Raw genomic sequence first — 14,977 nt, 5'->3', positions numbered from 1 at the left:
AGCCACTTAACTTTTTCCACTTGTAGTCATCATTGTTAGTACAGCCTGGTGCCACAGCCACATGCAGATGGAAGAAAACATTGTAAAAGATGGTCTAGTTAGCGGCTTTGAAGGTGTCCCCTGGGGGGTGTCTCTTAAAAGGGTTTCATGAGATAAATGGAACCAGGATGACATCTTTGTTTCCAATACACTATTTGTTTCCGAATGGTAAAGAAGGTTGGACCTAAAAAAATAAAAACAACAGTTCTTTCTAGGATAAAGGTAGAGGTCTTCTGAGGTATTTGGGATGGACAATGACGGTGCTAAGAAAAGGCTTTCAGAGACTACCTTGAATGTCAGCCCTCAGTAAATTGGACCTGTCCCTTTCCTGTTTCACACTGAATTCCTAGAGCGTGGTAGCGTGTTGGCAGCAGTTAGAGGACCCTGAGAGCCTCTGCTATGTGTCAAAGGGAAGACAGGTTCAAGGAGGAGCTAGGAGAAGGAGACACAGACTTCCCCTAAAGAATCCTGAGAGTCTGGGAGGCCCCTGCTCTTCTCATGAGAATCGCATGACTCCAGGGGCTGCCCGGTTCATCCTCCTTGCTCTCCAGGCCACACACAGCTCTTACATACACAGACACACGCCCTCCTCCCTGTCATTGCTCTCCAGTGCTGACCAGCACTCACTGACCTTGAGGGAATGAAGAAATGAACTTGTGAACCCTCCCAGATAAGCTGCTGGCTGACCCACCTGAACAAGGATCCTCAGTAAAAAAAGGAATGTATGGTGGCCGGCCGCCATGGCTCATTGGTTGAGCATCGACCTTGTACCAGGAGGTCACAGTTTGATTCCCGGTCAGGGCACATGCCTGGGTTGCGGGCTTGATCCCAGTGTGGGGCGTGCAGGAGGCAAGCCGATCAATGATTTTCTCTCATCAGTGATGTGTCTATCTCTCTCTCCCTCTCCCTTCCTTTCTGAAATCAATAAAAAAATACATATTTTTTTTAAAAAGGAATGTATGGCAATGACTCACAAATGTCCCATCATCCTGAAAACAGGACCATTTTGAATTATAAATTGAAACCCTACACCCAAGGAATGAAGGCTTGCAGTCAGATGAAGAAAAAGCAATCTTTCCTCCTTAAACTTGAAGGCAAAAAATTCTTATTTGTCAGTTTTTGATCAAGAAATTAATATTACCCTATAGATATTATTTTATCCTACATTTAGTGTGCGCACACACATGGACTTCACACACTCCTGCATGTTGGCATTTAGAAATCCTGGTTAGTCCAGTGTTAATTTCAGACCTCCTCATATTGGTAAAATCGTTTCATTGTATGCATTTACACAGATAGTAAGAATATGAAGGAGTTCATCTTTCTTTGGTAAAAACCACACAGATGAATTTTGAATATTCATGTCAAGTGAAAACCATTGGCTTCTTAGGACCCAGCCCATGCAGAGCACCATGCTGGGTAGTCTGTTCCCACGGAAACTGTGGACAGACTTTCTAAATATAGTTCCCATTTCCTAACTTTTAAAGGGACTGTTCATAACCTTTGTTCCCCACATCACCTGTTTCTTTAAAAATCCTTAAGAAGCCAAAAGTCGGGAGGAAAAGACAGTTGAGATGTAACAACCAAATGCCATGTCTTTAGGGATGCTTTGGGGAATTTTAATATTGACAGGGTATTTCTTTCTGTTTTTGGGTAAAAAGTTTGAAAGGATAAATGTCATATTTGCCATGTAACTTAAGATGGTTCAGCTCAATATGTATATTTTTAGATGAAGAAAATGTGGCAAAAATGTTAACAGTTGTCTACTAGTGGTTGGATCAGTAGTTATTGTCATTCTTTCTATTTTTCTGTGGTTGTAAGTTTTATAGTTAAAAGTTAAGCACCTTTGACAACACAAAGAAGGTACAGTTTCTTAAAGAACATTTTTATTTCCTACCACAAGTTCCACCTCAGACCCCATAGTATCTAACACTACCTGATGTGGGGTTTTGTTACTTAATGCCCATTTAGTGGTAATCAATACAAACTTGAAGTCCTACCAGATAACAGCGTTTTTCCTAAGGAGTGAATTTGGGCTGCAGAGAGATATTCTTAAAATAATACAGTGTCTCGGTGATGGTATTTGGCTTAAGCTGAAGGAGTTTTTAGCTCACAATTATTTGTTGTGTGTCTCCAAAATACAAGGAAAGCCTGGCATATGACGTATAACTTATGTTTGAATATCTGTGTCTAGTTTCGCAAATTAAGGTTAATAATAAATTCCTATCTGTCTGGCGGGAATATACTTAAATGAAGATTAATGGCTATACATTGCTAAAACCTTGTGAGAATTATTTGATGTCTTACATGCACAGAACGCATTCTCATTTATTATTTGACTTATAAATAACTTGGCAAAGAAGTGATATATTAAATCCACATCAGTCTCTCAGACTCGGAGATAATATTAAGTATGGAGGAAACTGGACCAACCTGACTTGGCAGCTTTCCAAGTTTTGTAAGCCTGCCAAGGTCAGAATGCTTTCTACCAATTATGAACACAAGTGATCTAATGAAGAGAAGGTTAGGGAAGATGGATTGCTGGAGGCTCTCTTTGACAACCGCTTGATTAAGACAAGGATAAAGAGAAGGGAGAGATGATGGAAACCTCGGAAAAGAGAACAATAGCTACGAAAGATTTTAAAAAGTTTTGCTCTTTAAAAAAATAAGTAAATAATTTTTAAACAAGAGAAGTTTTGCTCTTTTACATGCACTGTAACTTCCTTTCTTCCCAAGAAAGCTTTGGAAGAAATCTGAATTGTCTTCTGGGGAAAATATGCTCACTCAAGTGTTGATTAAAAGATTATTCTCCCCCCCACCCCTGCCCCCCAAATGCTGTAACCGCAGCAAGTCTTGGGTTGTTTGGGTGTAAGCCTCTAATGAAGCTACTTCCTGTCTGTCCCCAAGGAGTCCGAATGCTGGATGGGGATGTGACAGACATGGTGGAGGCGAAGTCAGTCAGCTTCAACCCCCAGCACGTGCACATCTACAGCGCCAGCTGGGGCCCCGATGACGACGGCAAGACCGTGGACGGCCCAGCTCCACTCACCCGGCAGGCCTTTGAAAACGGCGTCAGAATGGTAGGTTTCCTGCTGCATCAGTGGAGGGTGATTCTCACATGAAGCCACCTGTGAAACGGGGGGTTCTGATCCCCCAGTTCAGAGGGTTAGGTGCAGCTCATAGATGGAGCCAGGACACGGGTTAATGGAAAGAGATGCAGAAGCTTTGGGATTGGATGTTGTATCTGTTCTGCAAATGAGTTAAATGATAGTTTCCCTTGACAAGAACAGAGGTGTTGCCTGGCCAGTATTGCTTAGTGGTTGAGCGTGGAGGTCATGGTTCGATTCCTGGTCAGGGCACATGCCGGGGTTGCCGGCTCAGTCCTCTGTGTGGAGCATGCAGGAAGCAGCCAATCAATCATTCTCTCTATTCATTGATGTTTCTCTCTCTCTCTCCCTTTCCCTTCCTCTCTGAAATCAATAAAAAGTGTATATGTGTGTGTGTGTATATATATATATATATATTAAAAAAGGACAGGTATATTTGGACACTTAAATTTATTCAAAGGAAATACATTCATTTATATGTTAATGTTACATTTGGAGAAATAAATTCCTGGGACTGAGATTCAGAAGTGGAGATATTGAAACTCTCCATTTCGTGTGCATAGATCATCCAGCAATGCCTGTCTAAGTATCTCTCTTTTGTGGTCCCTCGCCTAGTCCCACCTCTGTCCCAGGACAATATTATTTTTATGCTTGCCTCCAAGTTCCCTCCCTAACTGGGCAGCTTAACCCTTGAGGTCACTTGATTTCCTCGATTCCCCCCAAAACTGGCCACATAATCTAATGTAATAAAACATCTGCTTCAGATTATAGATCTTAAAAAATCCTGCTGCCTTCTAGTTATGTGAAAAATAAGGGTGCTGCGTGCATGTAATCATGGAAGGAGGTGGGGTCCCCAGAGCATCTCCTTTCTTGTTCTTTTTCATGAATGAAACTTTGGGCTACTTACAGCATCCATTTTAATCATGATCTGGGCCTAACCTTGCCTTTCATCATCATCTATCTCTCTCTTTTTTAATGTTGTTATTGATATTTTATAGAGAAACATCAACAAGAGAATTACATCATCAATCAGCTGCTTCCTGAAACCCCACCCCCCACCCCCAGGGGATCCAGCCTGAGGATAAGATTGTAGAGCAGGGGTGGGAAACATCATATGAGTCCCGGGAAATCATTTGGTCTGGCCCTGCCAAGGCATTAGGGGTCAGTTAATTAAATGTTTGACCAAATGCAACAGGCTAATTTTTAAGTTGATAATTTTGTATGGCCCACAAATGATGATATAAATACCAAATGGCTCTTTGCAGAAAAAGGTTCCCCACCCCTCTTTTAGAGGAGGGGGGGAAGGAGAGAGAAACATCAATGTGAGAAACATCAATTGGTTGCCTCCCATATGTGCCCCAACTAAGGATTGAACCCACCACCCAGGTGTATGCCCTGACCGGGAATCAAACCTGCAACCTTTTGGTGTATGGGATGATGCTCCAACCAACTGAGCCACCTGGCCAGGTCCTATGTGATAGTTTAAAATTGCTCTGGCCTATGAGGTTTTAGCTAAATCATCTACAAAAATATAACAATTGGAATTTATTTTTTCCATTAAATGTGTTGAACTCTCACTTTCCAGACAGTATAGATAAAGGAGTAAAGAAGGCATCTAAGTTTTATATGCAGGATATAAAAGTCCCAACATTCTAGCAACATGACACACATAGAAACAAGATTCATCCTATATAATAAGAAACAATATTTGTTTCTTATATAAAAGGTTCCCCACCCCTCTTTTAGGGGTATCTCTCTTTTGCGGTCCCTCGCCTAGTCCCACCCATACAATTATATAAGAAACAAATCCTATAATATAAGAAACAAGGGTCATCCTATATAATAAAAGGCTAATATGCAAATCAACCAAATGGCAGAATATCCGGTTGCTATGATGCGCACTGACCACCAGGGGGGCAGATGCTCAACGCAGGAGCTTCCCCCTGGTAGTCAGTGCACTCCCACAGGGGGAGCACCGCTCAGCCAGAAGCTGAGCTCACGGCTGGCAAGTGCAGCGGTGGCGGTGGTGGGAGTGCTAAGGATGTCCAACTGACGGATGTCCCTGGGGAGTGGGCCTAAGCTGTCAGTCGGACATCCCCTGAGGGCTCCCAGACTGTGAGAGAGCACAGGCCAAGCTGAGGGACCCCCCCCCCATCCCAAGTGCATGAATTTTGTGTACCAGCCCTCTAGTGCAGTGGTTCTCAACCTGTGGGCTGTGAGTCATTTGGGGGTTGAACGACCCTTTCACAGGGGTCACCTAAGACCATCAGAAAACACATAATTACATATTGTTTTTGTGATTAAGCACTATGCTTTAATTATGTTCAATTTGTAACAATGAAAATACATCTTGCATATCAGGTATTTACATTATGATTCATAACAGTAGCAAAATTACAGTTATGAAGTAGCAACGAAAATAATTTTATGGTTGGGGGTCACCACAACATGAGGAGCTGTATTAAAGGGTCGCAGCATTGGGAAGGTTGAGAACCACTGCTCTAGTGGATGAAATAAAACCGGTGACTGAGGGAGGACAGAGCTGCTGCTTTGGTTAGGAAGGTGGAAAGTCTTCTTTGAGGAAGTGATGCATGAATGGAGACATAAATGATAAAGGCCAATCATGTGAAGAAATGTGGAAGGAATGTTCTGTGCAGAAGGAATGGCAAGAGCAAAGCCCTGGGAGTGGAAAATGGTGTGGGAGACTCACAGAACTGAATGTGACTTTGGACTTTGGGAGCATCATGGACAAAAAGCCGGCAGGGAGAGATGGGTTGGAGAGAGGCAGGGGCCAGCTCAGCAGCGTCTCTATACCATGTAGGATGTTTGCATTTTATTCTGTCATAGAAAACCATTGGGGGTTTTCAGCAGAGTCCTGGCCTGGTGGGATGCACAATTTTAAAAGATCACTTCTCTGTGGAGAATGAATACGTGGGGTGAGGGATGGGGAGGCAAGAGTGGAAGGTGGAAATGGGCTAGCAAAGTTGATAATGAGTTGGACTAGGGTGGCAGCAATGTCAGGAGAACTCAGAGAGATCGGTGGCAAGAGAGAGACGCATAAGTATCAAGAGAGATTTTCACAAGGGAAATAAATACATTTTGCTCAGGGAGTCCAAGTATTGATTGCATCCATTCCTTCTTCTTGCTAATCAAAAAATGTGGCAAATATTGGATTTCAGAATGCTTTCTATTTGTTTCACTATAAGTTAGGCATTTGGCTCAGTAGAACATAACACTGTTTTTAAAGACTTTAACAAAATCAGAAATGATTCAATTTATAGCCCCTTTAGAATTAATGTACCAAAATTGCATTAAAGAAACTATGTTGAATAAACCGTGTCACAATTGATAACTTGCTATACTTCCAAAGGTTGCATTTTATGTGGTGCTGTAAAATTAAGTGCAAGAATTAGAGGCATATAATTTGGGTTGCATGCACTTGATGATGATGATGATGATGATGATGATGATGATGATGATGATACAGCAAAAAACATTTAACATTTGCCATTCTATTATACTCTAGTCACTCGGTAAAGCCCTAAAATAGGTAACTTTTAATCTTCACAATAATCTTATAAGATAGATACTGTTCTCCACAATTTTACAGAAACTAGATATTCAGCAAAGCTAAAGAAGTCAGAACATGGGCCTCTAAGAAATCCAAAAAGTTTTTTTACATGTTGTCATTTCTATTGTATGTGTCACATCTGACCTCCTTCCTCCAGCTGTGGCCACATATTCTAGCTGTCCTCCTGTTACTATGGTGAATTAATTGCTCATGCTCTACCTTTGTCCACCTCCTCCATTTCTTCACTGATGCCACCCTTTCTCACTTCATCAGAGTTACTGCCCAATTAATTCTCTTTTCCTTCATCATCAGAATCTCCCTCTCAACTGCATTATTGCCATCCACACACATTCATACTATTAAACTCCTACCTCAAAAGAAAGAGAGGAGAATCCCTCTTCTGTCTCCTTGTATCCTTCCAATTATGGTCTCATTTCTCCTTTCCCATTAGAACAAAATTCCTTGAAAACTTTGTTCATACTTGCCCTCTACAAGCTCTCTTTTTCCATTATCTCTTGATGCCACTACATCAGGGCTCTGACCTATCACTCCCCTGAAGCTGTTCTTGTCAAGGTCACAGTGACCTCCTTATGTAAAAACCCAGCACTCTTGTCTGAACTCTCATATAATTTGTACTGACAAGGAGGCCTGCCTGCTGCTTCCCACCTACAATAGAACACACATGTACTCCCAACCCTTCAGAACCCCTTCTTGCCAATTATGGTCCTTCCTTTTATTTGTTATTATTTACTTGTTGATTAATTATCTCTTCCAGAAAAGCCCATAGTTTGACTCTTTTGTGCTCTGTGTATTCCAAGTACCTAAAACAGTGTCTGTTTAGGAGTTAGTGAACGAATGTATAAATGAATGTGTGGATGATTTCCATGCCAGTGTGCTGCATATACTGAATGAATTTACTTAAGGATCACACTTGCATTGTTGTTGATTAATAATTTGGAAATAAATTAGCATATATGGTGTAGTCTGGTGATGAATGTACCAGACTCTGGAGTCAGACTCTGTTGGGTTCTAATACTTTCTTACCTTGCTCAAGTGAAGTAGCCTCTCTGAGGATCAGTTTCTTCCTCTATAAAATGGAGCGAAGTGCTAGTAATTACTTTTTAGGACTATTGTGAGGATTATGTGATTCATGCCTGTAAAATATGAGGCAGAGTTCTTGAAACATAGTAAAGTCTCTAATTCTGTTACAAATTTTAATCATTATCACTACTGTAAAGGCAAGGGTAGTGAAAGTGAAATACTGATTAATCATGCATAATACTGTAAAAAGTCTTGATTGTTCGAAATCTCTGGGTTTAATCAAGTCCATACTGCTGAGTGATCCTTTGGGAAGGCAAATATATGAACTTGTGATTATTATTAAGAAATGGACAAAATAAATGGGACAAACTATTCAAAAGGGTATTTTTAAAAATTTAACCCATAAGACACTAATTAATAAAATGCTGAAAACGAAGGGGGAGGAATTTTGCTGTCCAATTACTTGAGAAACACCACTCATTATACGCTCCCTTAGGAAATTTTAAAATATGTTAAAGGCTCTGAGAACTCCTGCAGTAAATTTTAACTTTATTTAATCCGTGTTCTAATGCGTAAATACACAGAAGCTTTTATTTTCATGACTTTTTTTTTGAATGGTTGTTAAATTAATTTTCTTTTAAATTATTTGGCGCTCCTTTATGAAAATTCAGCAAAACTCACTAGACTTTTAGAGTCAGAATGTTAGAACTGGAAGTAATTTTAGTGGTTGAGTTGCTTTTACCAACCTTTCTTTATGTATTTACTTGTAGATGTTATTACCATCCACCCATTCTCCCTTCCTACACTTGTGATTTCTTCTTTTCATCATCCTAGTCATCCAATAAGTCTTTCTTTCCTTTGCTACTCCCTAAAAGTCTATGGAACCTGCCCTCTTGTCCTCACAGTGGGAACCACCATCTCTCATATAGATTTGGACAATAGCATCTTTCCACAACTTCCATCCTCCCAGCTTGAGCTTCAGCTTTCAAACTAGCATTATTAACACAGCCACCGAGGTATTTCTTACATGTAAATCTTCTTGTGTCATCTTATTAAAATTCATCACCGCCCCCGGTGACCAACAGGGGACATTCTAAGCTTCTAAGGAGGGAACATTGACCTCTCACAATTTTACGAGGGGTCTCAGCATCACAATCTGACTTGTCATCTTGGGAAAGGACAGTTTAAAAGTCACTCTCATTCAAACTGACAGGATTCTACTTAGCATGGCGATCCTTTGGCCTGGCTCCTTGGTATACCTGGCCAAAACTTCCTGAGGGGGCAGTTCTAAATAAGAAAGCAATTTTATAAAGGAGGAGCCAGCCGACAATGTTTCCGATACTGGTGACCCAGGGTTTGGTGTCAGAATGAGAAGCTAATTGCCTAAAGTTTTCTTTGACAGAGTCTTCATTCATTCATTTATTCGTGATTGCATTTAGGAGACATTCCCTGGGCGGTGATAATATTCCTGTGCTAAGGTGACAGTGAAAGATGATTAACACTCAGCACTTGTCTTTGGGGAGCTCACTATGTAATGATGAATCGGTGTTCCAAGTAAGATGCAAGCAAACTACCAAAGTCCCTTCAGTGAATAGATTCTGATAAGCAATGAGGAGGACAGACTAAAACCACACAATAACAGAACTTACTGGGCGCAGCCTAGTAGCCTTGCAGTCATCTTTTTTGTCCCATTTGAGTTATAAAACTTGAATAATAATTGGTGCATTTGATATTCATCTGCAGGTATCTAATGCATTGACAACATTTCACAGTTTCCTGACAAATGTCTTTAATAATATCCTATAGAAAATGCTCAAAAAACTTGGAATCAAATATTTTCCTTTCTCATAATCAGAAAATCATATGTTAAGGTTACCAGTACGTCCCTTTTTATTTTATTCCGTAAGTTTTTTTTGAAGTACCCATGACATGCTCTGATTTGATGTTAATCTTTTACTTGGAGAAATCATTTAGCTCATTGTAGATATTGTAGGATCACAGCTTAGAGTGTTGGCTTTGTCATTTTATCTACAAGTAAACTTTCAATTCCACATCACTTTGAGCTTTTTAGATTTTGGGATTAAAGCATTCAAATGAATTCAAAACAGAACCAATGTCCAGGGGTGGGGAACAAAAGTAGGTGAAATCACAGTCACTGGCCCCTAATTTCCTTGTTGGAACTGTGTCCTTTATCCCACTTTTCAATCTATTCAGGGGTCCATATGGAAACGGGGCAGTTGATGACCATCTATTGACACATACCTAGCTGTTGAGTCTCTTAGGAGGTCTGATTAGTATATTCCCTTCTCATCATCAATTTCCTTTTGATTCACCAGATTTTACAACTGATTGGATATTTAGAATATTTGCTGAAAGCACATGGTTGCTTCACAATCACAGATTGTCTCGTCTACACACATGTAGGTGTACGTGCATGCACACACATATTTCTGTACCCGTAAATAAAAGGCATATGTTCATCAGGAGGAGGAGGAGGAGGAGAAGGAGAAGGGGTGTAATGAGCTTGTATAATAAAAACAGTAGCAATAATCATAATAAAATGAACCTATTCCTTTTGGGAGGGATGTGTTTTTATCTGATATAGACACCCAGCTGTAACAGGGTTGGTACCAGTTTACATTTTAATAAATGACAGATTGCTGTTAAATTGGTTGGCAAATGTTGTAAAACTTTGGAATGGTATACTGGTAGGCAAAGATAAACAAGAGAGTTTATTTCATGTTGGTTTCACTTAATGAAAATTGACTTTAACTGAGGTTTGTTTAAAGAACCCTCCCTGAGGAGCTAACTCTATGCGGACGGAACTGTTTAAGAGTTTTAACAGAGCTATGAAGTGACTTGCTAGTGGACCCAATAGAAGATTATCCATTTTGGAAACAAAGAAATATATGTCTTTCATAAATTCTGTAATCTTCACAAAGTTATCTGATAACCAGATGTCAGAGTTAGAGTACTCTGTTATTGTGAACTGGGATGCATTTCCACGGGAAAGAGCACAGATCTCTTCTAGTTTTGTGTCGGTGCAAATGTCGAAGATTTATTATCACGTTGTTTTCAGTTCTAGTTGAGGGATCCATTCTTAACTCTGTGAATAGTTTATACTAACTGCTGCAAATTCCATTCCAAATCCCTGCGTTCTCCTTATGGCTTAACCAGCTATCAGTAGCAGTCCTCTTTTCTCTTAGTTTGCGTTGTTCTGTTTTTAGTGACTGCTGGGCCGCCTGGGAGTAAGAGAAGTCCTTATCACAGGTCTCGTTCTGGTCGGGTCTGGATGTCCCTGTTTTACGGGGAAGATACAAAATAATACAGGAATGGGATTAGGCCAAGTTAAGGTCTGTTCCAATCCTGAGTTTCTGTGATTCTAAACATAGATTTGAGAAAGTTCCTAGGGAGGACAGACTGATACATTTTCTGCTACGAAACATGGCAGTAACCGGAAAAGAAAGACCACTCTGTAAAAAACAAGGATAAATTAAACTGAGTTGATAATATCATATGATTTAAAAGTCTATGTGGCTTTTATTGCAGATTTGTTTTTTCACTTAACTTGAGCCGAGAGTCCTCATCTTTAAGATGAAAACAATCAAACTTAATATTCAGGATTGTAAACATTATCGTGATTTCTAATTCTGATAGCCACTTAAGTTGGGCATCGATTAATTTTCATCAACCCCAACCAAGTCTCTAGATTTGGAAACTAACTCTAGGCAAAGTAGACAACCTGGCCATTAGAAAACATGGCTGTGGTTCCGACATGGGCCTGTCTTCTCCCAAGCCCGTGCCCTTGGTCACCGTGCTGTGTCCTACCTGCTCCTCTCTAGCGCATCCTGTCGCCCTGTCTGTGCACACTCAGCTTCCAGCCCACAGTCCTCTGCAGGTGAGCACCGCCACAGGGACCTCTCCCTTCTCTGGACTCCTGGAGCAGTGGTTCTCAACCTTCTGGCCCTTTAAATACAGTTCCTCATGTTGTGACCCAACCATAAAATTATTTTTGTTGCTACTTCATAACTGTAATGTTGCTGCTGTTATGAATCGTAATGTAAATATCTGATATGCAGGATGGTCTTAGGCGACCCCTGTGAAAGGGTCGTTCAACCGCCAAAGGGGTCGCGACCCACAGGTTGAGAACTGCTGTCCTAGAGAATTTATCATCCAGGCATATTTGGAACTTCACTACTATATTGTCCCTTGGATGCAGCCTATGATGTTATAGAAAGTACTGGCCTTAAAGTCGCAGAGACCTGGGTTGAAATCTCAGTTAGGCTTCTCTAGAGTTTTGACGTGGGACAAGAAACTAAGTTATCAGAGCTTCCATTTCCCTGAGAAAAGGCTATGATAATGCTTTATGACGCTGTCATGAAGACTGACAGATCTCTCATGTACAGTGCTCAGCCTGACTGCTGGTCTCCTCCCCGGAGGAAGGGCCCCATTGGATCCATTGTTAAGGACCCCAAGGTATTCATCACAGAGTCTTATAAATAATATTAGCCTCATATTAATTGGAATTTCCCCCCAAAAAATATGATCTGCTTTAAATCAGGATTGTGTTTATGGGAAGAAAATGTAGAGGGTTGATTTTTTCTGTATTATGAGCTACTCCACAAAAGGTCAAGGTTATTGCTTAGTGGACTAGAAGCCTGTGACAGTCAAGCCCCATTGGTGGGCTTTGGACAGGGGCAGCTTGCTTGTTGCCCTTTCAGAGTTGAGCTGGCCATTGGAACTAGTCCCTCGTGAGGCATTCCATCACCTAGAACTAAGTTAAAAAGGAGTATAAATGTTCATTATTGCTGGAGTATACTTCTATCCTTCTTTCTAAGTGCCTTTCCAAACATTTACAATAAATTCCTTTCATATCCCTTTTGATAATGTTTTTCTTCTCTATGAAAGGACTTTTTTCAAATTTATCTGAATAATTTTAAATTCATTAATATAGGTATCAAAAATAGCCTCAATTTCACACACCTGGCTCTCCTGAAAGTCAGATAATTTCGCCTTTCTTCTTGGGATGATCTAAGATGTAGAAGCTTTTGGCAGGGATGTCCTTTTTTCTCCCCAAAATGGGATTCCTGGGATGGTGGCTCTACCCAGAACAGTGGTGTCGGTACTCTGTTAATTATTGATTGTTCTTACTGCAGAGAGGATATGAGATTCACATGCACTTTTTTAGCTGCTTGGAATGGGGAGTGAGATGCCTAATCTGCATGGTCCTCCTCCCAGCCCGTGTTACAGTCCACAGGCCCCAGGAAAACATCTGGATCTGGGCTTGGAGCTGGAAGGGCTCTGGGAGAGACCAGAAGTAAATAACCTGAGTCTCGTTGAGGCTTTAGTGAGTCAGATGAGGGAGACAAGGTTTGAGAACAAATGGGGAGTTGACCAATATGAATTGGCCACAGATAGAAAATACAAAATAGGTAATTATATTGGGAATGTTGATTTAGCAAGAGATAGGGCAGGAGGAGGTTTGGGGGTCTTTTCCTGTAATCCTCAGTTGTTAGTTAAGCAGTATCTCCTAAACCATGCTGTTAAGCATTTTTAGGAACACCCAGTGTCAGTACTGGTCAGTGAGGATCAGCAATGGTTGAGGTGAGACAGAATCCATCTGGTCCTAGCCCAGCCACGAAGTGGTTCTGCTTACTTCATTTCCTTATGTCAAAATTTAAAATTTCACTGCATGAATCTCTCGTGTGTCCAGCTTTAAATAATATCTACAGCACTTGACTCAGCTCCAAATATTTATTATGTGAAGTTCCTAAATGTACAGAACATCTAAAGGTTAATAGGAATCAAACTCTTTGCTTGAAAGTGTATTTACTTCCCTTTGTAAACACACCTGGTTTTTATTTCCTACTAGATACTCTACTACGCTCTGTCCATGAAAGACTGGTTTCCTTCTTCCAGATAGACTTTAAAAATAAACAAAGAAAAAGAAACCCCACTGTTGTACTACTGCCGTCAGGAGCCTAGGGTCACACCCCCGTGCACGTCGGTGATAAAATGTAAGAAGCTGCATGGTGTGTGCAAACCCCCCCGTGCCACCCCTTCTGAAGGAAGGGAAGCCCCGATAACAGGGGTGATTCTCCCAGGCCTCTGCCCAGTTCACGTGCTACGAATTACGTCCTGGCAGATGTGGCGGATAAGCAACTCAGTGTGTTTGTTTGTTTCTTTCTTTCTATTCACACGATAAACATAAAATCAGCTTTTCATCAGGAAGCTGGGTCTGGGGAAGTTTTGGGTTTCCAGCATTCATTCATTAGTCTTCACACTAGTCTTTGGTCGCATTACTCGACGGGTCTTTTAAAAGACCAAGCTCAAGTCACCTTTAGGTTCCTTGAATTCAGTGCATCGTGCTGCTCGTTCATGTACTAGAACATGAATGATTCCAAGAAGAGACCCTAAATGAAGGTTATAAGTGGCATTTAAACCTTTGTCGTTTTACCAGAAATGCTTGCAACTATCGTCACTCACAGCAGATCCCATAATTATCTTTAGGTTCTCTATTCCTTTAAAGCAGAAGTCAACTGCATTTGGCCTGCTTGGGAAGCAAATAAATTGAAATTTCACTTGTGCGTGGTAAGATTAATATGATCGCTAATAACAGCAACCAATATTTTCAATGTATTATTAAAAAGCCAACAGAACATTAAAAATTGCTTAATGTGCATGACTTAGAGACCTATTGTGCGTTCAGCAAATTAGATTACAGAAGATCTGACGTGAGGTGGACGAGATGGGGAGGAAGTGATGTCACATGAGAGAGGACAGGAAGACAAAAATGAGAATAGATTCCTCTTCACAAAAGAGTCCCTTGCTTCTTTCACATTAAGTACTTTAGAAAAAGATGCATTTGTATTTTCCATCTTTTTTTCTCATCAGTCATCCTCTGGCCGGCTGAGTAGCATAGAATGAGAATGGTGAAGACTCCACTCCTGTGGTGTTTTTGCATGTCTGTCTGTGGATGTTCAGACAGTCCCTCCAAGTCTGATTTCCTGCTACGTGGGCAGCTTTGGCCACAGACAGCAGGAGGGGGCGGGGGGCAGCAGGCCAGTGGAAGGCTGAACATCAACAGGTGTTGGTGGAGGACACTCTCGTGTGTTGGCTACCTGTTGAAATCATCTTTGGGGAGCTGTTACTTTCTATTGTTAACCATTTTCAGTCTTGGAATTTTTGCTTAGAAACAAGTGGGATTACCCAAGCTGTT

The 14,977-nt window shown here is 40.9% G+C and overlaps 1 protein-coding gene across 5 annotated transcripts in view; it reads left to right on the top strand.

Moving 5' to 3' along the window:
* PCSK5 (proprotein convertase subtilisin/kexin type 5) overlaps nucleotides 1–14,977 on the top strand; it is a 417,746-nt gene that overhangs the window by 151,939 nt on the left and 250,830 nt on the right. For all 5 annotated transcript variants that reach the window (XM_036330796.1, XM_036330795.1, XM_036330797.1 and 2 more), the window contains exon 7: nucleotides 2,947–3,119. In XM_036330796.1, coding sequence (XP_036186689.1) covers nucleotides 2,947–3,119 — 173 coding nt within the window. The remainder of the gene's footprint in view (nucleotides 1–2,946; nucleotides 3,120–14,977) is intronic.

The sequence above is a fragment of the Myotis myotis genome, unplaced genomic scaffold (assembly GCF_014108235.1).
Source record: "Myotis myotis isolate mMyoMyo1 unplaced genomic scaffold, mMyoMyo1.p scaffold_m19_p_12, whole genome shotgun sequence".
NCBI classification, from domain to species: Eukaryota; Metazoa; Chordata; class Mammalia; order Chiroptera; family Vespertilionidae; genus Myotis; species Myotis myotis.
This window is presented reverse-complemented; position numbering and strand designations above follow the sequence as displayed.